General features: G+C 39.3%; 1 protein-coding gene and 1 long non-coding RNA gene across 2 annotated transcripts; one reads left to right on the forward strand and one right to left on the reverse strand.

Annotated features, from left to right (window-relative positions):
- The first annotated feature begins 481 nt into the window (after positions 1-481).
- LOC125482829 lies at positions 482-5,824 on the forward strand. The gene is made up of 2 exons (XR_007261811.1): positions 482-634; positions 2,860-5,824. It is a non-coding gene; the product is annotated as an uncharacterized LOC125482829 (long non-coding RNA).
- A 10,144-nt stretch (positions 5,825-15,968) lies between these two features.
- Positions 15,969-22,573, reverse strand: LOC109917642 (thymic stromal cotransporter homolog). The gene is given in 5 exon segments (XM_020517484.2): positions 15,969-17,092; positions 18,287-18,443; positions 20,151-20,234; positions 21,331-21,472; positions 21,474-22,573. Coding segments are annotated over 5 exon segments (1,371 nt in total). The 5' UTR covers positions 22,428-22,573; the 3' UTR covers positions 15,969-17,058.
- Between the last annotated feature and the right edge of the window lie 4,181 nt (positions 22,574-26,754).

Genomic DNA, 26,754 nt, shown 5'->3' on the forward strand with positions numbered 1-26,754 from the left:
CTTTTGACTTTTCTATATGTATTGTAAAGACCAAATCAAAGTTAAGTGATTATCAGGGATGAGTAACTGAATTCAGTAAACTAAATGGTCAGCCTTGCAGCAGTACAGTAACTATTGTATGATTTTAAAATTGGTGTTAAATTCAAGATTTGCTAATCTCCCATGACTGGAATTTCGTTTTCCAAGTCTGGCTTTTTGGCTTAGCCTTTGTCCAAGTTGCACTGTTGTTTGTTCTGTTCTAGTATCTGCCATTCACCTCCCCACTCCATCCAAATCTTGGCTCTTCTGAAGTGACATTTAATCTAACATAGTCTAGTTCAATGTTATGCAGGCCTATATAATGCAAGCCTTTTGTGCTGATTTAGTAATCTGTCTATCCTGTGATTTGATGTTCAGTACTGTCTGGGAATAAGAAGCATTGTGTAACTTAAACTGTAGGATACTATGCATAGTAAAGCAGATGATTTATTTTATCTGAAAGACGCCAACCAGTGTTGAAAAGTGCCAGGACCGTGTGGAATGCTTCAATGCTGATCTGAAGGCAGACTGGGATCGGTGGCAAAGCAACAAAAGACAGGACTTTCGACAGCTGTTGATGGGAATGGCAGACAAGAACATCCAGTATTATGAGAAGGTATAACTTTACTGCATTGATTAGTTGATGCATTCTGTTAACCCACAACACTCTGAATCTACCCTATGACTCTTCTCCTCCTTTCTTTTGCACTCTATACTGGATTATTCGGGCACAGAATATTTCATAACATTGTAGAGCTTTGATTAGTTGACCCAACCCTCCTTCTGGGTATCTTCATGCTTTCCTGTTACCTGTGTGTTGAAAGGGTACCCTTAATGACACTCCAGCAGTAACTACTGGTTCTTTCAGTAATTCTTCAGGCAGCCTTCAGATTAGAACTCGGCTGTTTTTTTTTGATGTTGGGTGATGCACCTTTTTTTTGAGTTGTGGAAATCTAGAACTCTTCCTTTTGGAAAAATTCCTGACTCTGTGCCTAGATGGTGGACTGACTTTGGGGAGATGGGAGGAGTTACTGCAGAACCCTGCCTGTTACCTGCTCATAGCCCCAGTTTTAAAGCTGTCCTGTTCCACAATGGTTAATGGTATTGCCTAGGCTGTTAGTGGGCGACTCCATAATGTTGAATGTCAAGGGGAATTCTATCTTGTTGGAGGTAGCCATTGCCTAGCATAATTTGCCTGGATATTGTGCAGGTCTTGCTTTGTATGAATGTGGATTACTTCACGGAGGAGTTGCCATTAGTTTTGAACATTGTATAATCATCAGAACATCCCCAACTCTGATCGTACAACTAAGGGGAGGTCATTGATAGAACATCTTCGGATGTTTGGGCCTGAGAAACTCCCGCAGTGATGTCTTGGGGCTGAGATAATTGTTCAGAAATTCATCTGTCATTTTGTGCTCAGCATGACTTAAAGTTGTGGGGGTACTACATCCCAGCAACCCCTATGCTACCCAATTTTCTTTGACTTCAGTCTTTTCTAGGTCTCCTTTTGATGCCATTCTCTGTCACCTGCTGTGTTAATGTTAAAGTGGCACTCTCCTCGTTACCTCATTTTGTCCATGTTCGGATCATGTTTGTAATGAGTTCAGGAGTTGAGCAGTCCTAGCAGAGTTGGGAATCCTGTGTGCTTCAATCACTGCTTAAAGACTGAAAAGTATCTTGTTCTGAAAATTATTGCTGCAGTAGGGGATGGGGAAACTACAGGGAAATGGAGATAAGAATATCCGATTAGCCGTGATCCTACTGAGTGGCAGAGCAGATTCAAGGCCAAATGACTTGCACCTGTTTCCATTTCTCATGTCTTGTAGGACATGGAATTTAATTAATGCATTGGTTTGGTTTGATGTGCAGTTTAAAATGCTTCCTTCTGTAGGAGTCTCCCATTTTGTCTTATTTCTGCATAGTAAACTTGGATAACTAAAGTAGCTCTCTTGCTTCAGGCCAGATTTTGTGACCGGCTTGTCAAACAGCTTTAAAAATATGTTCGCGTCATGGAGTGTAAAGCATTTTGATTTGATTTTGGAATAGTAGAACTTCAATTGAAGTTCTACATCTTCCTAAGATTGTTTCCACAGTTGTACAGTTTGCTATGAATATCAAGACCCTTTTCAGATCTTGGATAGTTCATAACATAACTAGTTGTGTCCTTTGCTTCAGTGATTTATTTCACAGAACATTCCCTTGCATGAAATGGTTCACCATTGGCAACTGTTGTTGATCTGTCTAGTTCCCAAGCTCTGGGTTTCCCTCCTTAATCTCCTGTAACTCCTTTTTTTGAAGACATTAGTTGAAACCTACCACTTTGAACCAAGCTTTTAGTCATCTGTCCTAACAACTCCTTCAGTCTTTGTTTCACAAAAACAAAGTTATCAATCTTGGGCAGTTTTCTGCATTTAAAGGTGCTATACAAACGTAATTTCTTTGGAAAAGCCGTCCAACCTCGCTGTGTCATACAGGACCAATTTTATGGAATTGGCCAAAACACATTTCCACAACTTTGTGTCAAATTTAAGAATGGAATGCATTGTTTGACGGGAAGTGGATTCAATAGTCACTTTAAAAAAATTAAAAATGGATATAGTCCTGAAATGAACAATTACAAGTCTATTGGATAGGAACTGGGGAGTGGGATTAATTGGACACCTGTTTGTTTTTTTTAAAAAAAAAGGCAAAAGGAGGATGCCCCAATGGCAACCTTCCCTATATAATTTTGAGCTACTTGAGAAATTTCTTTCTTGAATATTTATGTTTGGAGTTTGTTATGGATTTATTGTTACCATTATTGCTAAGATTTTAAATGTTTATCTTTTTGATTTGCAGTGCCTTGCAGCATGGGAGTCGGTTATTCCTCTCCTACAAGAGAAGCCAGAAGTTACAAGTGAAGGCCACTCATAGCTTCTGCTTTCATGTTGCCCACTGGCTGTTTTCCCAGTTCACAGTACTGGAATATTGCACTTTGGGGGAGTTGGGAGGAAACAACGTCAAATAGACAGTTTCACGTCAATAGCACGTTGTACAAGGACTGTCTGCAGAAGGTGTGCTCTGTTCAGTGAAGGATTTGTTTGTTTCATCTGCATGTTGTCTAATAGCTCACTTTCAGCAGTCTGAGTACTGGCCACTTAATGCTGAACATTATAATGGCAATCTTTTGCCTGATTGACATGGTTGGTTGTGTTCCTTCCATGTATTGTAGTTTTTTTAAAACTTGTTACACTTAAACAGTCTTGGACACTTCTTGAAATACTTTTGATTCCTTGAAGCATCCTATTTAACCAGTTGAGTGCACTTGGATGTGGAGGGGTTTTTCAATTGAAGGGTTTGGTGAGATTGGAACAAGCCTGTAATGGAGGAAAGCTTGAAGCATTGATTTAGTGATTGAAGATACTAATGCCTCAGACACAAGGGAAGAAAATGAAGTACACTTGAGATGTAAATTCGTTTCTATTTAATTGTCTTTATAGTAGTCACACTCAATGTTTTCAAGTCTTTGTTCCCTTGTGCATGTTAGACACTATGATAGCAGAGTGGTAAATAATCCAGTGAGTCCATTGTAGCACAGTATTGGTGAAACCTTTTCTGACCAGCATTAATTGAATATTGACTGCATTCCTTAAAAAACACAAGTGAATCAATTTAGAGTACTGTATCCTCCACCCATAATGACACCATTGTCTAATTTGTGTATTTTCCTATTCCTGAATTTTGCCAAGTTTTTATTTTCACTTTTTGTAAAATTTGACACCCTTAATGTGCTTTATGTAATGTGTTTAGTCTGTAAAAATGAAGTCAGTTTATAAAATCATGTCCTTTTGATAAATGCTTTCAGGGCAAGGCAAGAAGAAATCCTATCACTTGCTTGTCCTTTTCTTGTTGAGACCTGTTTGTATGTGAATTAAGTGAGTATTCCAGATATTTAAAGATAAGATATTATTAGCTATCAGATCACCCAGGGAACAAACAGTTACTGAATTGAGTGTATACAAAGTGCCTTTGTTGCATGCAACCTTTTGTATAAGCTAACATTTTTGTGTTTATTTTGGGCTAAATTTTGAGCAACCTTAGCTGCTTTGTTTCCGTGACTGCAGTACACTAAACTCCTGAATAGGAAAAGTTGCCAATTTGCATGGTTATATTGCTGCTTTTGTGCCTGCTGTAAGTGTTTGTTTGTTTATTTTTTCCCATTTAAGCCTTTTTGAGTATAATACCTCTTTTAAATGAACAAGAATATCATTAAACAATTTTAAAAAGGAAATCCTTTATTTTGCTCTTGAAGACATCAAGCAGAATTAAGACTAATGGTAGAGTTGAGGAGGGGGTGGTGAACACATTTAATCTTGCCCTGATGTAGTTGTGCATTGATATCTTAGTCAGAAGACTAAGTAGGCATCTGATAATTCTCTAGCTTGGTTAGTTGCATTCCGCAGTAGAAATGTCAAAAACATAATCTGCAAAATTAAAGCTAGCAAAAAAGATAATTTAAATTATTCTTTTTGCCCAGGCAATTTCTAAAATGGGTAAAGTTGAGTTGTGTGCTTTTCTTTGAACAGTTCAATGCATTAAAATGAATGCCAAAGTATTTGGGGGCCATTCCACCAGTTCCTGCTGCTTTTTTTGAGGTGTTAATATCATGATCGGATTTGTCTTCAATTTACTGGTCTGATTTTAAATTGAAATTATTTCCTCAAATTGGTGTGTTTTATCCAATTCCATGCATAAGGTCTCCTGTCCAAACCCCTCTGCCTACCTGACCACCACCACCAACCTTGTAGAGTTGGCTGGGGAAGATAATGCACTTTAAAAGCATCAAATAATATTCATGATTGGGGGAAGGAATTTTTATTCAGATGAGTGTCTGTCTGAATGTCTTCACGGTGACTGTTTTGGTGGCAGATTTGTAAATCATGTACTAATCTAGTAAGTGTTTTAACTTTCTTCTGAACCTGAAAATGGATTACTTTGTATTACATGGTGTAATTTTACTTCATGCCAAAACTTTAATACATACATACACTCAAAAGTTATTAATTTTCTGAAGATGCCCAGGTAGGCAATGTGATCAAGTAAAAAAAACATTTCAGTAAGTTAGTGTGGAGCAAATAAAACACTGGAAGCCATTTGAAAATGGCATAAGCAGTATGGACAAGTAGCATTTGCACATGGTGCTCTGAAATATTCCTTCTCGGTGGGTTTTGTCTGCTGCTGACTTCTGGAATGTGCTAAGGTTGTAACTAAAACTGTAATGCCCTAAATTACTACTGGGGTTGGGTTGCCAAGGTACATTTGTCTGTCAAAGAACAAATTCCAGTGCAGTGTTCAATACTGGCAGGCTTGCATTGTGTACAGCCCACTAACCAGTGACTAAAACTTTAACTTGTTGGCACAAATCGTGAGGAAAAGTTCTTGTTTCAAGGTATTAAAATGTATCTATGCATTCAGAGACCTCCTGTATTCTGGATTATTACAGTTTTTTTTAAACGTGGCATTCAATATTTTAACAGCATCTGTATTGAAACTTCTAATTGATCTTGGGTTAATTGAAGTGATTGCAATCCTCTCTTTTGAGGACAGGTGATTTGTTTACTGTGAATCAGAGCATGAAGTTTTGAAACAAATCATGAAGGAGTCAACTTAGTAAAATCAATATGGATTATGGAATATTGTACCCTTTCCCTAACACCAGTTTTTGGTGCTGTGCTAATGCCAACAGTTCTTGCAATCCATATTGTACCTGTGGATTTTTTTGAACACCATTGAATAAACTTGGGTATACTGTTTGCATTCAAAACTTGTACTGTTGTTATTGTTGCATAGAGCAGAATCAGAAGGGAATTGAACTCTTTAGATGCACAGGCATTAATTCAATCCACCTTGTGGATTGTTACTTGATTTTTAAAGTGGGCTGAAGTTGAGGCATCTGATTTCATGAATGATAAAGCAGCCAGCAAATCGACCCCTGTGAGTGAATGAATGAGGGTCAATTGGTGAATACCAATGGAAGCATCCACAATCAGTTATTTCCACCATTACATAGAGGACCTATAAAATATTTATTTAGGTTTATTTTTGGGGTGCAAATCTTGGTATAGGTGTTGAACGTTTGCATTGCACAAATTTAAGCTGTTGCAAAACAATTTGGTGAAAGGAATATCCCTGTCTGTGGAATTAGGATATCCCTCCTCTTGGTTAGAGGGATATCCTACACTTAGCTTCTTTTATCATTCATTTTTGATTATGGGTGTTGCTATTACCAATTCCCCTAAGTTGAGTGGGCAGTTTAGTCAACCACAATACTGTATCTAAAATCACATGTAGGGCACACCAGGTAAATGTCCTTCACTAAAGGGCATTAGTAAACCAGATGGATTCTTGCAAGAATTGATAGTTTCTTGGTTTCTGGACTCAATTTCTTATTTTACTTGAAATTAAATTTTACCAGCTGCTGTACTGGTATTTGAGTGATTGCCCTTAGGGTTGCTTGGGCCTTAAAGTTAATAACCCAGTAACAACATTACTGTCACACTTTCATGCTCCCCAGACAGTGTGCTACTCCAGTCTTTCCACTCATTTATCTCTATCTAATGGACCATTAGATAGTGGCTGGTTTGTACTTTTTTGCATGGGAGAAAAATGACTTAAAATTCATCTGAGAAGAATCTTAACTATAATTGGTCAGTGTTGGGGACATGTTACTGAGAAATTTGATTATTCAGAAACTAACAAAAAGGAATTGTTGCTAATGCTTTTCATTTTGCATACATTGGTCATAATGCATTCATTAGGTCAAACAACAGAATAGCAAAAGTCAAACTGGGACCAATACTTGTTACATGATGCTCAAGTTGTCAGCCAGCACTGGCTAAGTTGGTATGTACGTTCTAAATTTGAGCAAATTTAGATACCCCTTCAATATGTGCTGGGCAAGTACAAATCATACTTAAGTGGTCAGCTTGCAAAATTCAAAACTAAATGTCTGGTTTTGTGATTAAGATTTAACAGCACTTTGTTCAACAATCTTGTGTGTAATAGCTACACGATTCAATTGAACTCAACATGGTTCAATTTATACTTGCTGGAAGCAACATATACACAGGCATCTGTTGTCAGTAAACAAATCCAATACATCCCAGTTTTTTTTTTTCCCTTTGAATTACTTGTGGGCTTGGAGTTTCCCATTGCTTTCTCTATTGGCAGTGTGTCCTATGTGCAATGTTACAACTGATGTTTCCTTCTCATTTTGATTTATAACAATTTTTTTTTAAATCGAAAGACTGGATTGGAAAGTCCATGGATTTAACACTGCATTGATTGTAGAGAACTAACCAGAGGTTTCCAATTGAGTTTATAAAGAAGCAAGACATTAAGCTTTTATTGTTCTGAAATCAATTTGGCTAAAAAAATTGACAGGTTAATTAAGCTCATGGAAACAACGTATGCCCTCAATCCCCCCACACTTACCACTCTTAAAAGTAGGTAGGTCCGACCAAATACTAAGTCGGAGGAAAAAGAGCTCCGTTTGCGGCTGGTAGTTTGTTCCAGCTGCAGGATTTGTACATGTGTCAACTGAATGTGGCCAAAATGTTCCAGTTTTTTTTTTTCTTCCGGCAGCATTACTATGGAAATCATAAGTGTTTTTTTTTTCCCCTGTGGAATTCTCCCTGATTTTGGTGACTTTTAAACACTTGAAGCTTGTCAAACAGCCGTAGCTTCTCTCTTAGAATGGCGAGAGACTGAGTAGCTTTGCCTCATGACTATACTTAATTTCTGCCAGTCCAAATATTGCAATAAAGCTATTGCACTCAGTCCAATAAATTTTTAGAAGTATAAAAATCCATTCACAATAGATGTGAAGCTGGAAAAGCACAGCATATCAGATAGCATCCGAGGAGCAGGAAAGCCAATGTTTTGGGCTGAACCCCTTTTGTTGGGACAGGGAAGGGGAGCCTAGAAGTACATGGAGGGGGGCTAGTGATAGGTGGATGCAGCTAGGGGGTACTGTGATTGGTTAGCGGGAAGGGTAGAGCAGATGGGTAAATAGGAAGCTGGACAAGTCAGGTTGACGAGGGCTGCACGTTGCATAAGGCTGGTGTTGGAGGGATTTTGAAGTTGAAGTCAATATTTAGGCTGTTGGGCTGTAAGCTGTCACAGCAAAATATATCGGGTGTTTCTTCAGTTTACATTTGGCCTCATTCTGACATTGGAGGCCAAGGATGGGCATGTTGCTGGTGGAGTCGGTGTGGGGGGAGGAGGAATTAAAATGGATGGTAACTGGAAAGTTGAGTTAGTTGAGTGGTATGTGCAGAGCAGGTTGCATGAAGTGCAGGTGATTCTCTGGATCTGGAAGGACTTTGGGGCCTTGGACAGAAGTGAGGGGCAGGTGTCGCATCTGTTGTGGTTGCAGGGAAAGGTACCAGATGTGGTGGAGAAGTTGGTGTGGAATGTAGAGCTGACAAGGGAGTTGCAAAATGAAAGGTCCCCAGCAGAAAGTGGACAAGGATGGGGAGGGAAATATCTTTTTGGTGTGGCCTGATTTGTATTTCCTCTACCTACAATGTATGTTCTAAAAGGTGGTTTTGATTAACTCCCTTCTGCACAGTTTATCCTAATTATGGTTTCATGTCTTTACACAGCCCTTTTGGTGGTTATATTTTCATGTCCTGCTTCTAACTGATGAATTTTGGCTGCATGACTTAATGCTGCTTTTAATATTATAGGAAGTAGTCTTCTGCATTTTTCAGATTTATTGTCTGTTGAAGTCAGCATAGATCCAGTCTCCAAGAAATACATTGAGACTGCCATTTTGCATCACCATTGCAAATTAGCATCCCTTCATTTTCCAGAGATGTCTTTTCTCAAGTTGTCACTGCTTTCATTATAAGTTTTTGAAATCCAGATTTGATATTGCACATCTTCAGGACCGTGTCTTTTTTTTTTTTTTGCCACAGTATAATTTTGGGCATTTGGAAATTTTAAGAGCTCTTGCATTTGTCCTGTTTTGAGTGCAAACTTTCAACTACATTTAGTACATGTAAATGCATCATTAGTGTAAGCTCAGCTGATTTAAAATGTTTTCTGTATATTTCTTATTGCAGTCTAGATTATTTTGTGCATGGTGTTGGTGTCATCCAACAGCTGAATAGCACCCAATGCTGGGCATGATGTTAGAGGATTGCAGACAAACTGGTTGAGCATGATCCTGCATACTGTGAATGATGAATGTGGTGTGTGTTTCACCAGTCACTGGACCATAGACTACATGGTATTGCAAGTGCTGAAATTGGCACTGTATCACATGTTCCAGTATATAGGCCATAATCCTAATTGGCAGATTGCATCAAACAGATGTTCTGTTGACCATTTGCACTGGGAAGTGTGCTGGTTATGCTCAACCAGCCTATGCTTTCATTCTGCAACTCTTGTCAGCTCTACATTCCACACCAATTTCTCCACCACACCTGGTACCTTTCCCTGTAACCACAAGTGCAACTGTCTGCACTGGCAGTACTGTCTGACACTAGATGTGGTTTTATTAGATAATGTGTAATAATTGAGTGGAATTAAACCAGAAACTAATCTAAGGTTGTCATCAGCTGGGTTCACATTTATTCATGCTAGAGGCAACAAATATTATACAGTAAATTGTGCACTGCACTTTAATTGGTAATTTCCATACACTTGTCCCGCTCAAGGTCGCATTCCCACGATGATACCCTGATCAATCGGTCCACTGACCTGCTCTGAAAATGAGGATTGACAGTTCACTACCTTCTGCTTATCTATGCTAGTATTTCTTGGGCACTCTAACTGGCAGACTGTCAAACAGCATGTTCTGGTACACTGGCCATACATCCTCACAACTGACCCAACAACTCAACATTTTTCTACTCTATATATAGAGTGGGTTTTGTTTTTTCAGGGCTGGTTTCTTATGTGCTTGCCCTGCTGAGTGCAAAGTAAAACTTCAAGTCTTTATAGCAAGACTTGGATATAGAAACAAAATGAAAGTAATCGTGTTTACTTTTATTAGATTGTATTGTGGATGAGAAGGACATTTTTGGCCATTCAAACATCTCCAGATTCACCTGCAGTATTCACCTGCAATATCCACCTGTTATCCCAGATTGAGCTGTGGACGTACTTCAACTTAATCCCGCACATCTCTCATTTATTCCTGCATCTGAAATAGCATGGTTGTGGTAATCTGATTTGTGTTCGAAGGTCTTCAAATGAAATTTGATACTGTAAGTGTGCATTTGATGTAGAAAATAACTTTGTACAATTTTAGATGTTGAAAAAATTCCTGCAATCTGTAAAATTTGTGCACCCCACCCAATCAAATCAGCCCAAGGCTTTGAAGTAACCATATCCAGAATACTATTACATCTGTCATTGATGGAGCCATGGGTTTACTGAAGGAGTTAAACTGAGACCCCTTCCTGTGAATGACTGAACTTGTTTCAATGTTTTGAGCAACTAATTCTAGGTTTGTCAGCCTATGATTTGACCCATAATATCTGCTCTTATTCCACTTCCAGACTCCAGCAAAATGTTGTTGAACCTGCAAATGCTGGATATGTACCTCCTTTTTTTGTTTGTTCTATGGGTAGTTGAAGGGCAGAGCATACAGCAAGATTGTTTCATGTAGTTTTTGTAATTAAAATGTTTGGAAAGTAATTTGTGGTGTTGCATTATTTAATGATTTGTGAAAGGGTCATTGTTCACTTCAGGGATTTGTAAGAAATCTTGGAAAGTTATTTACAATTATAATTCCTAATCTCCAGTTCCAACACATTTTAGTAATGGTGCTAATTGAGCTTTTATTTTCCAGTGTTTAATAGACTTTAAAATGATTTGAATCCTGTAACAGCTCAACACTAGAATAATCAACTCACTGTAAGGCACACTCATTCTTTTGAAGTGTTAGTTGCGAGTTGCTGCCTTTGTATGGACTTGCTACCTTTTGTTGGAAAGGGTTGCAGATTTTTAAAATGGTTGGATTTTGTTTTGCATCTGTACTAGATCATTCCATCTTGGTGTATGACCACTGCCCAGTTGTAGTGAAGGCTTTTCTCCTGCAATGATGAGCTTTGAACCCAAGTAAAGTGTTTTAAAGAATATTTGCCAGTATTTGCAGTTTTGACCCTCGATCCACATGGTTAGCTGAGATTGTGTAAATATGTACTGTAAAGATGTTCACAATATTGTGTGCAGTTTTTGATATTGCATTTATCTTTGATTTTTTTTAAATATTTGGACCAATAAAACTTATATTCAAGTTCAACCTGTTATCGTTTTCTGAGTAGCAAGTGCCAACTACAAACTTTGGAGCCACTGACTTTGAAATATCAATGACAGAAAATGTTTTGTTTCCACATTCTGTCTCATTCTCCTCCACACCCATCCTGATTTGATCTTTAACTTCAGCTCTCTTCTTTTAAATGCATCTGAAATAATCTGGTTGAACATGATAATCTGGTTTATCAACATGTGCCAAATTTCTTTTGAAGACCCCTGAAGTGGAAAATATCCTCCTTTTTTACAATTTTAAACGCTTGAAAAATATTGGTATTCCTGAAACTTTTTTTTTAAAAAAGTGTGTTATGGTAGTATTTGTGCATGTACTCAATCATTAGGCCAAGCCTTAGAGTTAACCATAACCACAATACAATGTGTCCTACCTTGATTGTGTGGTGGGTTTACTGGAGGAATTAAGTTGAGATACTTCCAAAAGAGGACTAAACTTATGCCACTATCAAAATGGAAGGAAAAAATAAAATGTGCATTTATGTTTAGTTCAAACTTGAACACCCAACATCCAGTTATGATTGAATAGCAAAATAGGTTGATGGGCAATTAACCAAGTATGCTTGTTATTGGTAATATTAACATGTTGCCTATCCTTCATTTCAGAAGGTGACAATCTTTTGGAATAAACTGGTTTGCTGAGACCATTTCAGAGGAAAGTTCTGATTCAACCACACTGTGGTCTAGAATTGCATGTCAGCCAGACTAGCTAAAGATAGCACATTTCCTTCTGTTGGGATTTGAACAGGTCATTAATCCTGTAACACAATCCCTTGTGCTACCAATACCTCTTAAGTATTTGTTTCCATGTTTCTTTTTATTTTGAGAATAAAATATTAGCCAAATTGATACATTGACAAATAATTTAAAAGCATCCACTTGATTTATAGGTGGTTTATAAAACCATATACAGGCAATTGTCTGAATTGGCTGTTATTTCTGCCTTGTTCATTTGAATTGTAGATTAGGACAAGTGCCTTGTTAATGCAACAAATTCAAAAGGGATGCTGACTTGCAGGTTTTCTTACAGCATAAACTGCTGTTCTTTAATAAAAACAAACTACAATGGGAACTTAATGTGAAATAGCTTTCAATGGGGGCTTAATGTGTAAACAATCAGATTCCATTGTGGAAGATAGGATGGGGTTAAGGGTTTAAAAAATGTGAAGAGGGTTGTTCCTTTTACGTAATTTTCAGGAGCACATTTCTGTAAAAGATTGAGCTGTTTGTCAGTCTGTTATAGTGTTATTGTGTAGCATTGCCATTACTTGTATCTTGCTTTTAAAAACTAGGCCAAGGCAGTTAAAGATTGGAATTTTGGATGATTATAGTGGGTGACTGGCAGGGAGAGTGTAGAAGTGCTGAAGGCGTGGCTGACTTCGGTGTGTAACGAGATTTGGCATACATTTGCAGCAAGGGTGAAATGATGAGATAAAACTGGACCTCACCTGGCAAGAATCTGAAGCAATTTTTGTAAAAATCCATTCATAGGATGGGAGTGTCACTGGTTGACCTGCATTTATTGCCCAACCCCGACTGTCCTTCGGTGGTGAGCCAATTTCTGAACTGCTGCCTTCCTTGCTGTATGGGTACACAATGTTAGGAATGGAGTTCCAGGATTTTTCCTCCCAGTGACAAGGGAGGAGGACAACAGTGAGTGGTCCATACAGTTCTATTCCTTGGGCTTTGTAGCAATTTGAGTTAACATAACTAATGAGCAGTGTTAGGCCCTTGAACCTGCTCTGCTATTTAATAAGATCATGCCTATTCTGATTACTCCACATTTCTGCCTAGCTCTGATCACCTTTCACCCACTGTGTTATTAAGCATCTATCTAGCTCTTTTTTAAAAATATTCAAAGCCTCTACATCCACCACATTTTAAAGAGTTCCAAGGCTCTGGGGGAAAAAATAATAATTTGTCTTCAAAATTTGACCCTTGATTTGATAAAACTGACTTTCTAGCTGTTTGAGTCATCGACATTGTGGGTCTGAAGTTACATAAGGACAGCAGATTTCTTTCCCCAACTAGATGTGTGACTTATAATAATCAGTGGTTTCATGGTTGTCATTAGATTGTAACTCTAGATTTATAAACTGAATTCAATTTTTCTATCTGTTGTGATAGAATTTAGCACTTGTTCACAGATCTTTAGCTTGAGCCTCTATTACTGGTCCTGTCATTATCACTACCTTCCTACAAAGGAATTTTGTCTTTCTTAATTATTTAGATGGGATGCCATGACAATGTACTGTCATTTGCTGTCAGTCTAGACTTGTTCCTTAGCGACAATGTATTACATTGGGGGTAGATCTTCTAGGGGGAAAGGAAGGGGCAGTTGATTCTGGAAGGGAGGTAGCAATGGAGCAGTGTAAGCTGTATTGGTACAAATTGGAGTAGATCCATTACAGGCTATCCCACTCAGGATGAAAATGGTATTATGCAGTCATGTTAAATGCAACGGGAGAGTGAAAGATTTTGCAGTCAGTGAGGAAATGATGCTGGTTAATCCTTTTGGAATTTATATCTTCAATCAAACAATGAAAGACCTTTTTTGGATATTTTAATTCTTTATAAAATCATACAGTGCCAAAAAGTAAAATCTTGAAAAACAAAGCATAATCTTCACATTTGTAAAATTAAAAACTTTTCCAGAGACTGGTAACAATTTTGTTTTTTCACTGTTTCAAACTTCATTTAACATTTAAATACACCAGGGTTGACATGAAGTGGGGACCCAGTCAGTATGTAATGCAACTTTAACCCTTACATTGTGTTTTAAAGCTAACTCGTTTCATGTTTCTGATGTAGTGAAACATATAGTGGTCTAGAATGCGTTGGACACAAGGATCTGCATATGTGCATACCCTCTGGAGTTTCTGATTTTGTCCATAGTAGTAAGTGCTGAGAGACGCCTTGTTACTCAATACAACATCCTGGCCAAAGTATTCTACCACATGTAGACCTGAAGTGTAAATGTGCAGGATGGTCTTGGTACTGTGGATAACATGGAATGCAAACTGAAAACTGTCAGATTTTGCGATTTTGTTATGGATCAGACTTAAACCCCCTCAAAATATATTAAGATAGCTTAGCTTAGACCCTAACTTTATTGTATGTTAAACATCAGTGTAACACGTTGCATTCCAGTTGCAATTTGATTGGTGAAACTACTTTAAACGAAACACCATTTTTACGTAAGTTAAAATCTAGACAAAATAAAACCGGCTTAACTAACTCTCGTTAAATGCTTAAAAGAATAACTACTACAAATGAACTGTTCCAATATAGTTACATCCCATAAACACCCTTGGCAAAAGTAGATTTTGTGACTGTATTGACTTTGCGATTGTATGGACTATCATCAAGTACCATCTGCTTTTGGCACCACTTACTTATGGGTGAGCTCCATTCACTTCACTGCAACTCACTTTGATTATATTGTCTTTTGAGTACGTGTTCAATCTCCCTTTTTAAACCTGTGCCAACTTCAGAGGGTTAAGTCTATAAGGATGTTGCTTAATTGGAACAACAACTCCTACATCTACATGCATAATTAGATTTGTACTTCCCAGCTTTATACGTGTGATTGTAATAATGCTTTCTGGTCACTTAGATTTTCCTCTGGAAGGTAACTCAATTTATCCCGACTTGGGAGCTTCCTCATCGTCCAAGTTGATTTGAAGAATGCCCAATTCAGAATATCTGGTCTTAGTTTTTCACTCTGTTATAACCAGCAATATATTCTCCTTTTTTTGCTTTCCTTCCCTATAAAAAATACCTTTTCAGCATATTCACATGATAGTCAGGTTATCCACCGATCTGGCATTCTTGTCAAATAATTCACCTCCCTCCATTTCCTTTCAATTTGATAAGGCCTACTAAACCTTGCTTTTAAATGGTTCACCTACCACTGGGAATAACACAACACTTTATCTCCACTAGCATAGTGTGCATTTTTGACTACTTGTCTGCTTTCCTAATTTCAAATGTTGTCCAGCAAACTCACCCCTCCATTTACCTTTCCCTAAAATTTGACACTGTCCAAATGTGTGGTCTCTGACTCACCAATTTATCCTTAATTTCAGTGGTCCTCTTACCTCCTGCCCAAAAACTAATTCAAATGGACTGAATTTAGTTGTTGTTTTTGCAATTGGGATGCACCTAGTGAAAATGGAATTCCCTCATCCTAACCCTTTGACTAGTCTTGACTATAAGCCTTCAACGTGATTCTTAAAGTTTTTGATGCTACCATTCTAATGCTCCCTGTGTTTCTGGATGGTATGCAGTGGATTTGAGTTGTTTTATTCCTAAGCTATCCATAACTTGCCTGAATAACTTTTGCGTAATATTTGACCCTTGATCTGCTTGTATTTCTGTGCATAGTCCATATCTTGTAAAATATTGGAGTAACTCTTCTAGAATCCTTTTAGCTGGGATACACCCAGATTCTTCTGTGTATGCTTTTTGATATAACTTGTAATCTTTGTAATTCAGTTAATTTCTCTGAACTAAAAACATCCATTCTGTCTTCCACATGTTCTTGTTTGTGTTTTCTCAACCATTTGATTAAACAGTCTCAACTCCTCCTCCCCCCCCCCCCCCCCCCACACCCAACTTTGTCTGCCAATTTCAAAAGCTTTGTTTTGCTTTGCCTTGCCTTGCCTTGCTCACTTGCTGTAAAACTCCCAAAATGATGACTTCCACTCTCAGGAAACTTAGTTGCTGAAAGAGCCACTCTGACACAAGGTACACACTGAACCAACCAACTGCACTACCAGAAATTTTTAAGAAAATTCTCACCCAACACTCACCACTCACTGCCTTTTCAATCTAATTATCCTAAACCCAACCTGGAGATAGAAATTTTGATCACAGATAAGCCTCCAATTTGTCATGGACCAGACCAGACCAAACCCCTTCAAAATATTATTGTTTTTTTTTTTTATTTTAAAGGTAAGTAAAGTGTTGCCTTCCATATGCAATTCCATTGGGCAAGCAACTCAACTTTAAACAAAGCACACTTTTTTATATTGGCACTATAGTTTAAAATACAAACAGACAAAAATTTTAAAAAATGGCTTAACAAAATATGTACATTAACCACTACTATTTATCTGTTCCAATATGATTATATCCCATAAACACTCCTGACAAAGGCAAATTCAGTTAGAGATTGTCTCGCAGACAATTCTAGCACCCAGAAGAGGACCCTAGCTTTTAGCTGTAACAGAAGAATAAGAGCTTCCATATCCAGTTTCAATATTCCACCAAATGAGAAAGCTAAAACTAAAAATGCTGGTTCTTTGGGAGCTTGGTCTACCCATTCACGCTGCTTCTATTGTTCTAACTTAAATAAACCCGAGGCCTCATAAGCTGCTTACTTTATTCGCTTTGAGTAGACCACTTGATACCTCTGTCTCAAACTTTCTTCACAAAAAAAAATACACTTCTGAAAGCTATAGTATCATCACAGATTACACCCTCTCAGCTTTTGGAGGTGATATTCTTTCAGGCATTTTGAAGTAGGCGTATGGAACATTGGAGTAATATCTTAAAGGGAGCAGATGAACCAGACCTTGTTTATGACCCTGATCTTATCCTGTGCAATATGATGGCAAGAGTTTTCTGGTGGCAAGGAAACCTTGATTATATTCTGGTACAATAATTGCACTATGTACGTGCTTCTTTCGTCAAATCTCATGTTTCACACCAGTGTTACAGAACATTGTGCAATCTGCGTTCCACAAAGCTGCAAATGAAGTAGCATATATTACAAGTCTATAGATCACAATAGGAGCAAGCGAATACTAATTTCAAAATCTGCAACAGGCTGAATTTTGAAAATGAGAAGTGTGGAGCTGGAGGAATGCAGTAGGCCAGACAGCATTGGAGGAGCAGGAAAGTTGGCGTTTTGGGTCAGGACCCTTCTGACCTGAAATGTCAACTTTCCTGTTCTTCTGATGCTGCCTGGCCTGCTGTGTTCCTCCAGCTCCACACTGTTATCTCTAACTCCAGCATCTGCAGTTCTTCCTATCTCTGAATTTTGAAAATGAAGTGTTTGCAAACATAAATCTGAGAAAATGGGAAAAAGCCACACGTTCTGCCCTCTACTTTCTATGTTGTTGATCTGTGTCTCGCCTATCTTTGCCCATTATATCCTTGATGAGAATTAGGTAACATTATATATTTCCCTTGAGCTCCCTGACATTCATAACCTTAGAGGAATGGTTTGAGATATCTGCTATCTGGATTTTTTTTTGAAGGCTTTTCAATAGAGGGCATAGGGCATTCCAGGCAGTTAATAAGCGTGTATTGCCTGGCTTTGCTAGCCTGACACCTTGTTTGGTCCTGCTCTAGGCATGCCCTTCTGCACTTCATCCTCTGAAATCCACCAGTCCCCCAGTGAGTCAGTAAGCCCCCATAATGCAGCATCTGTGAAAATGTGAGTTCAATAAATTGTTCATGTGGTCTGTGCTTCTTAAAATTCAGTTCCATGAAGTGTGAATCTATTACTGAAAGACAGTGGGCCACATGGCTTACTCCTGCACTATCAGTTTTCTGGTTCTTTTCTGATTTAGTTTCCGTTCTCCCTGATCTTTCTGCAAAGCCTTCTAATTTATTTCCTTTGCTACTGTTCTTCAAATGACAATAAGTTACTTTTTGAGCCTGCTCCTATCAGTCCTTCAAGTGTTGCTTTCTAGATCACCGCTTACTAAGTTTTTTAAAAAAAAGTTGATCTTCCTCTTTCCAATTTCCTTAATCATGTGGCCTCCATCTACATGTGTTTAGGATTGCCCACCACCTCTTCCCCTATATGCTTTCCTCGTTCATTTTGCAAAACCCAATGGTTTGGAAATGTCATCATGATAAAACATCATTCCTCACTTTAACTGTAACTGTAGCTGTAGAACTTCAATTATATTAATGATTCCACTTTACTCACATCATGGGAATGATTCCCAGGCAACTGATGACAGAAGACAGACCAAAAGAGATGGAAGGGTACCAGTCTTTTGTTGACTTGTAAATGGTAAGGAATATGATTGAAGCAATGACTCCCGTCACGCTGAGTAAAATCTCAAGTATGGCAAACAGCTTTCCTTCAAATAAGAGTGAAGAACATAAGATATAGGTTACACACTCCCTCAAACCTTGTTCTGCCATTCAATGAGATTTATCTCTTATCATAGAATCCCCTACGGTGTGGAAGCAGGCCATTCAGCCCTTTTGAGTCCACACCAACCCTCCAACGAGCATCCCACCCAGACCCACCCCCTTTCTGTAACCCCACATTTCCCATAGCTAACCCACCTAGCTGATCCTGGACACTACAGGGCAATTTAGTATAGCTAACCTACCTAATCTGCACGTCTTTGGAGTGCGGGAGGAAACCACACACACACGGAGAACGTGCAAACTCTACACACAGTCACCCAACGGCAGATCAAACTTGGGTCCTTGGTGCTGTGAGGAAGCAGTGTTAAACCATTGAGCAACTGCGTTCCTCCACAATTTTTGATTGTCCCTTAATTCTGTTCATATGCAAAAGACATCATTCTCTCTCTCTCTCAAATATATTCTATAACTGAGCATCAACAGTTCTCTAGAGTAGAGAATTTCAAATACTTAACATAAATATTTATGTTGTCTTGGTCTAAAAAAGAATTCTCATCATCTGAATCTCAAATGATCAACCTCCTATTTGAGAATTGCTGTTAGTTCTGACTTCTGTAGCAATGGGAAATTCTCCATACGCCAACGCAGCAAGCCCCACAGAATGCTTTAATAAGACCACCTCTTATTTTCCTAAAGATGCAGATGATTTAAGTAACTTTCATAGACTTTATTTATTTATGTTCTATCCAGATGTGCTATCTCGCACAACCAATCAACTTTTCCACCACCACATCATGGTGACTTGTTTGTTTTTTAATTATTAACCACTACCACTAATCACCCTTGCAGCTAATGAAAAGTTTACATTGCAAAGCTTGTCATGGGCACTGTTTTAAAAAAAGGTGATGTGGGAATGAGGGGTAGGGAGAGTGGGAAGGGACTAAATCAAAATGGAGAGGATATCTCTCTCAATCCAGGAAACAATTTTGTCAATGTCTGCTGAATTCCCCACCTCCAAAACAAGTACAAGACTCAAATGTTGAGTTTCTGGATTCAAGTGTTATACTTCATCCACTATTTTTCTTTTCAATGGTAGCTATGCGTACATAATAGCCAATATACATGGGCCTCTGTGGGAAGATGGTAATACAAAGGTATTACAGAGTTAATGCAAATCTCCAGAGGTTAACCAGGGAAAATATTAACCTGGTCGGAAATGGATGGGGGCAGATTGTCCACTCTACTTGATTTTACTCTCTTTTCTTTGACCCACTCCAATCAGGTTTTGGCCAGGTAGATTAGGCCAAATGTTGCCCAGACTCTGTTTTTAATCCAGTGTGCAGTTACAATTTTGGGTGCTTCCCGGCCAGATAAGTCCCTAGAACAGTGGGCAAGAAATGGGTGCACGTATATGGCTGCAAATGCACTTGTCACCATATCTGGGGAAGAACAAGTTACAGGTGGCTAGAGCCTTTGCAGTAGCACTGGTAAAAAGGTGAGAAAAGAACATCTTCCCAAATACAGACCCAGAATACTGCATAGGTGAGGACCTGTTTAATGAAGAAAAGCAGCATTGCATCAAGAAATTAAGTTGTTAAAAATGTTTACTTTTCATTCCCATTAATGGTAGTAAAAAATCGATGGCACAAGTGGCTATTTTCCAACCTGGCAAAGATTACTACGATACTAACCGTATGAGTTGTCTTTCATCTGCTTGGAAATCACAGATCGTATTGTAGGCAGTGGAATAAGGGCAAACATCATCACAACTCGAGCTGCAAGATAAACAATAGCGGGTTCAGGAGGATCTAGTGAATCTCTTCAGCAAGTTCTAGTGTGATTATGGGTGTTCATTTCAGACTAGGCTTCTGGTGTTGACACTCCATATCACCAATTAAGTGATTTTACCTCTGTATCAAATAACTCCACTTGATATATTGTTTCCATACTGTTACATTCCTGCTTTCACCTTGACAACAGCATGAGGATGATGCATGATATCAAAGTCATGCATTGATACAGCACCTCAGTGATTTTTTTTATTCTTGAATGGGATGAGGGCATTGCTGACATGGATCGCATTTGTTGCCCATCTCTAACTGCCCTTAAACTGAATAGCTTGCTCAACCATTTCAGAGTCAACACATTGCTGTGGGTTGTAGTCACATGTAGGCCAAACGGTAAGGATGTCAGATTTCCTTCCCTAAAGAGTATTATTGAACCAAATGGGCTTTTATAACAGTTGACAAAGCTTACATGGTTGGTATTAGATTAGCTTTTAATTCCAGATGTAATTGAGTACAAACTTTATTACCTGTTATGGTGGGATTAGACACCATGCCACCAAAACATTGCCCAAACCTCTGGATTACAAGGCCAATAACATTACCACTATGCCATCACCTCCCTAATGGAGAGGTAGATGGCAGATATGATGGATAAAATATGAAAAAAATACACTAAACAGCAAGGTGTAGAGGAATTTGCTTCACAGAAAATTGGCAATTCAAGAAGACAAGGTGAACTAAAAAGTAAACAAAATCTTTAGTTTGATATTGAGAGGTAGAAGATGTTTTTGTGCCAAAAGCCATATTCGAGACTGTGGCATTAAATACCGTCTAGAAACTAATTGCTTGAAGTATAAATATTGTGAAAAATGTAGGAAGAGAACAGGATAGTGTAATTAGACTACAATAGATTAAGCAAAAGCCGAGTGTTAATTTTGGAACTGATACATTTTTCTCTCCGTAACTACAAATTACAGACATGACTCCTTACCTCACCCTACATGACACAGTGCATGATATCATTTGTACCCTAAACCAGTTCAGTCCAGAAAAACCGAGAAACACAGCCAATGAAATAACTCACCAATATAATAAAGAAACGTCCACTTTGTGAAGGCCATGATCAACATCCCAATGGAAAATGACGCCATTCCCATCACAATCAAAGAAGTATCCCTCAAATATTTGGAAAAAGCGCAAACTCCCAGGAAGCTGGTGAGGAAGATTAGCATACCCCATTGCATTGCCATAACCGACCCAGACAGCATTCCAATTCAGAGGGTCCTTTAGTACAAATATGGGCAGCACATCCACTCCACCAGTCACACCCAAACCATACAAAACTCCAGCTGTGAACAGCAGTGAGAGTGTGATCTTATCCATGGACATATTACCTCCAAGAATACCCTGAATCCTTGCATTGTTCTGATTAGGAAATAACATTGAGCTTTCGTCTTGACATTGATTCCAAGCTGTGTTTTGTGGAACTCGAACATTATTTTCCTGCTCTCCTTGATCTAACAGGTTGCGGTAGCCACCAGCTCCAATCTGTGCGGGTTTTAGCCCAAAGATGCTATAAACTAAGCTTAGAGCATAAAAAACACAACTGCAGGCCGTCAGCCCAGCACCCTGGGCATGCGAGATTTTGAAATAAATAAAGAGGTGGCCGGATGCGATGCTGCCAATCATCCCTGCTACTCCATAGGTCAACTCAACTCTGCTAAGTCTGATGGATCTCTTCTCCTGTGAGGAGGTGTCTGAGGCCATTGCCATGACCCCAGCCCGGAAAGCAGTCGAATCCCCGCTCAGACCATTCAGGACAGCAGTGACAAACATCACCTGCAAGGGCAGATCAAAAAGGATCACAAAGAGCAGCAGAGACCTGGACACCAGGTACCCCACCAGGGGCACCCAAATGGTGATCTTCCTGTCCTTCCTGTCACCTTTACTAGCCAGGAGGTAGGCAATGGGGAGAGAGGAAATCTTCAACAGGGGGATGTAGATCATGTAGAACTGAGAGATTGCGCCTTGCTGCTGGTCTTGGCTACCAGTTGTTGTGGAGTTGGATCTGGAGCGTTCGTGGACCAGCATCAACAGCGCAGTGTCGTAGAAGGCACCAGCAATCTGGTGCAAACCTACAAGGATTTCGACGGAGGAGAACAGTTTACGACACATCCCCATTCTCTTCGATTGCAACTTGACGCCTGTTTCATTTGATAGAAAGCCAGCGGCCAGGAGTGACCCAGAACGGCCCCTAGCTCACAGAACGATCCGAAAGAGTTGCCTTGTGTCCAACTTGAACACGGAAGAACGGCACTTCCCCATTCCTGACTCACTCACAAAAGCTGGTCGGATCTTTTTTTCTTGCCGGATCAGCTGAGCTCTTTTTGAATTTGCAATTGTCCAAGCAAAGGAAACGGAACGGGGTACATGAGGCGGTGCCAGAGAAATATGCATCTGTCCACACAGTCCAAACACACCCAGAAATGTTTACACTGAGATATTACTTCACCTAATCGCTGTACTTTAGTAAAAAGGCAGCGATTTAGCAGTGTGTCAACACACCCTCAGTCGTCTACTGCAAATTTCCCCCCTGAGACTCAGCCTGCCCCATGATGAAGCTCAGATGTGTCCAGATGGTAAAAGCGCTGCTTTTAAAAAGTTTTACTATTTGCTTCCCCTCTCTTGCCTGTTTCCATGACACCACCCTTCCTTCAGTGCCTATCCGGATGGCTATTGCTTATGCCCAGGTCATGACACTGTCAAAATGCTGAGCAACAGTGATAAAGGAAAGTTAGAGACAAAAAAACTGCAGATGCTGGAATCCAAGATAGACAAACAGGAGGCTGGAAGAAGACAGCAAGCCAGGCAGCATCTGGAGGAAAGGAGCAGTCAACGTTTCAGGTATTACCCTTCCTCAACTCCCCGCTTGATTGCACCAATGGACATTCCCAGCACTGCTTCTTTGATAGGGATTAACGCAGCTCAGCTTATTTTCCACAGCCTGCTCAGCACCTCAGCAGGATCGAGTTGGATCACTCGAACCCCTTGCAATTTTGATAATCTGATCCTTGTGGTAATCTCAACTCCTTCAAAGAGCATCCAACTGAAACTTCCCTGTCAGCGAGACTGCTCTTATTTAACGTGCTTCCACCTATGAAGTCCTGTTGTTCAGTGTCCGAATGGATATTGTTGATGTGTTTTATTTATTCATTCATGCGAATCTGCGCACTGTTGACAAGGCCAGCATTTGTTGACCATCCCAATTGTCCTTGACAAGGAGGCAGTGAGGCACCTTCTTGATCCACTGCAGTCCATATGGTGAAGATACTGACTAGAAAGGGAGTCCCCCAATTATAATAGAAGTCCACTAGTAGGAAAGACTAGGACTTAAGGACACAGCCTGAGTGAAGGGACGTCCATTAGAAATGAGATGAGGAAGAATTTCTTCAACCAGAGGGTACTTAACCCTGTGGAACTTCTTGCTGCAGAAGGCTATAGAGGCCAAGTCATTGAGTGTATCTAAATAGTGACTTCTTTCCAAGTCTAAATGGCATGAGTTTTGGAAAGGAAATGCAGCTGGTTGTGTTTTTATGTATCTGCTGCTAGTATCTTTCTGGATGGAAGAGGTTGCAAGTTTGGAAGGTGCTGTGGAAGGAACCTTAGTGGATTGCTACAGTTCAATAGTATGCACTGGTGGCACAGAAAATGAATTTTGGGGGTGGTGGATATGGTACCAGTCAAGTGGACTGCTTTGTCCTGGCTGGTGTTAAGCGTCTTGAGTTTCGTTGGAACAGTTCTCATTCAAGCAAGTAGAGAGTATTCCTTCACACTCCTGTTTTATGCCTCGTAGATGATGGACAGTTTTTGGGGAAAGAGAGGGGTGAGTAATTTGCTGTAGAATTAACAGCCTAGTTACCACACTATTTATATGGCTCATCCATAAGATAAATAAGATCATAAGATAAGGGAACATAATTAGGCCATTCGACCTATCAAGTCTGCTCCACCATTCAATTGTGGCTAATATGTTTCTCAACCCCATTCTCCTGCCCTTCACCCCATAACTCTTGACTCCGTTACTAATCAAGACCTCTGTCTTAAATACAGTCAGTTCTGATATAACGTGTGTTTTTCATCATGAATTGGTTTAATGTGATTGAAGAATTATAGCATGCTATTTGTAGAATGCAAACTTTCCCTTCGGCTATAACGCGATTCCATCCCCATCACTTTGAATGTGGTGGTTATTGCATGATTTTCTGGTAATGTGAGCTCACATGAGAATGGAACTAATGTGTTATGTCAGAACCCACTGTACGCTCAAGACTTGGCCTCCACAGCCTTCAGCAGCAATGAGTTCCACAGGTTAACCATGCTTCATCCTCATCTCAGTTCTAATGGATGTCCCTTCACTCTGAGGCTGTGCCCTCTTGTTCTAGTCTCTCCTACGAGTGGGAATATTTTCCCCATGTTGACACTATCCAGACCTCTCAGCATTCTGTAAGTTTCAATGAAATTCTCCCCCTCATCCTTCTAAACTCCATCAAGTTGAACCAGGAGTCCTCAACCACTCCTCATATGACAAACCCTTTATCCCTGGGATCATTCTTGTAAACTTCCTCTGGACCCCTCCAACTCTAACATATTTTTGCTTAGGTACAGGACCCAAAACTGACAGTTGAGTTTCTGGTCAATGGTAACCCCCATGATAATTGATAGTAGAATACTTAATGATGGCAATGCCATTGAATGTCAAGAAGTTTTAGTTAGTTTCTTTCTCATTGGAGATGGTCATCGCCTGGCAGTTGTGTATCACAGTATTATTGATTACTTAGCAGTCCAAGCCTGAATATTCTCCAGGTTTAGTTACATGGACTGCTTTCATAACTGAGAAGTTATGAGTAGTACTAAATACTGTGCACCAAAGAAGCAACAATAAAGGGGTAGTTGGGGAATTAAAATTATATATGATTTGTATTTTAAGAGTCAATAAAGTGTTTTGCCAAGTGTATGGTGCTACAGGACATCAATAGGTCCTTGTCAGGTATATAACGGAGTCAGCGGATCAGCAGTTAGGGTCTCTGCTACATTTTAGCAACCATGGGCTGAGGCAACATGCCTTTAGAGAAAGACTTGGTTGGCACAGCCAAGAGCCATTTACATTGAGGAAGGGGTGTTCAGGATCCAAGGTTCAGAGTGCCCATGGTGATATCTAGTTCTTGACACTTGGTTGCATTGAGAGAGGGTTTGGCGCATATTGTTTGTGGAAGCATCTGACCCTTGAAAATGGCAGTGCCTCCCATCAGATATTGTTTTCAAACTCTATTTGAATGTTTCCATATTTTCAGCAGTTCATTGACAAGACAGTATCAGACATTGATCGGGAAGGCCGACGTTTCAGGCCTAGACCCTTCTTCGGGTCTCGGCCCGAAACGTCAGTCTTCCTGCTCCTCTGATGCTGCTTGGCCTGCTGTGTTCATCCAGCTCTACACCTTGTTATCTCAGATTCTCCAGCATCTGTAGTTCCTACTATCTCTATCAGATATTGATCAGTGTTTATATACTGGCTTTACAACATATGAGCAGGTAAGTAGCAGATAATCACAGCATCTATTAAAGGTAACATTTTTTGAAGCAAGAACAGCAGCTGGAAATAAACATTTAACAACATTTAAATGATGTAGAAGGTTTTGTTTTGCAAATATGTGGCAACGCATGTATATAATGTAATCAAAAAGACAAGTGGAATCCTGAAATTTGTAACTACAGTTAAAATACAAGGCCAAAGAAATGAAGCAGAAATTAGACTGGACTTTACCCCCAGTTAGAGGAATATAAGAGACAATTACACATAGATTTTCATATAATACTGCCAGAGGCCAAGTGTTACAGTTCTGGGGAGGTGCAAAAGAAATGGAGACGTTTCTCAATAGCACTGAGAATGTTAAAGGATGATGTAATATAGATTGTCAACATTATGAAGAGTTCTGATAGGGAGTTCCAGGTTGCTTTTGCTGGCTGGTTAGATGGCAATGAAATGGTTTAAATATTAGAAAATTCCAAAAGGCTAGTTTTTTTTTTAAATTGGCAACTCTGTAGAGGTTGAATAATTTAGAATTTTGTGCCAAAAGCTACTTTGAAGTCTCATCCATTTACTACTGTCTGTGGAAATTAGTTGTTTGGAGAATGGAAATATTAGGTGAAAAGTGAGCAGGAGATTGCAATCAGATTACTGAGTGGCCCAGACCTGATGGATCGTAACACTATGGTTCTTTTGGAGCTGACATAATTTTATTTTCTCTGTGTAGTTAACGGCAAAATTACAAATACATCTCCTCCCATCCCACCGTACACATTGCATAAGAACATTTGGACACTAAACCAGTTCAGTCCAGAAAAGGTCAGAAATGCAGTCAATGAAATAACTCACCGACAAAGTAAAGGAATATCCACTTTGTGAAGGCCATGATCAACATCCCAATGGAAAATGATGCCATTCCCATCA

The sequence above is a fragment of the Rhincodon typus genome, chromosome 3, assembly GCF_021869965.1.
Source record: "Rhincodon typus isolate 14 chromosome 3, sRhiTyp1.1, whole genome shotgun sequence".
Taxonomy (NCBI): domain Eukaryota; kingdom Metazoa; phylum Chordata; class Chondrichthyes; order Orectolobiformes; family Rhincodontidae; genus Rhincodon; species Rhincodon typus.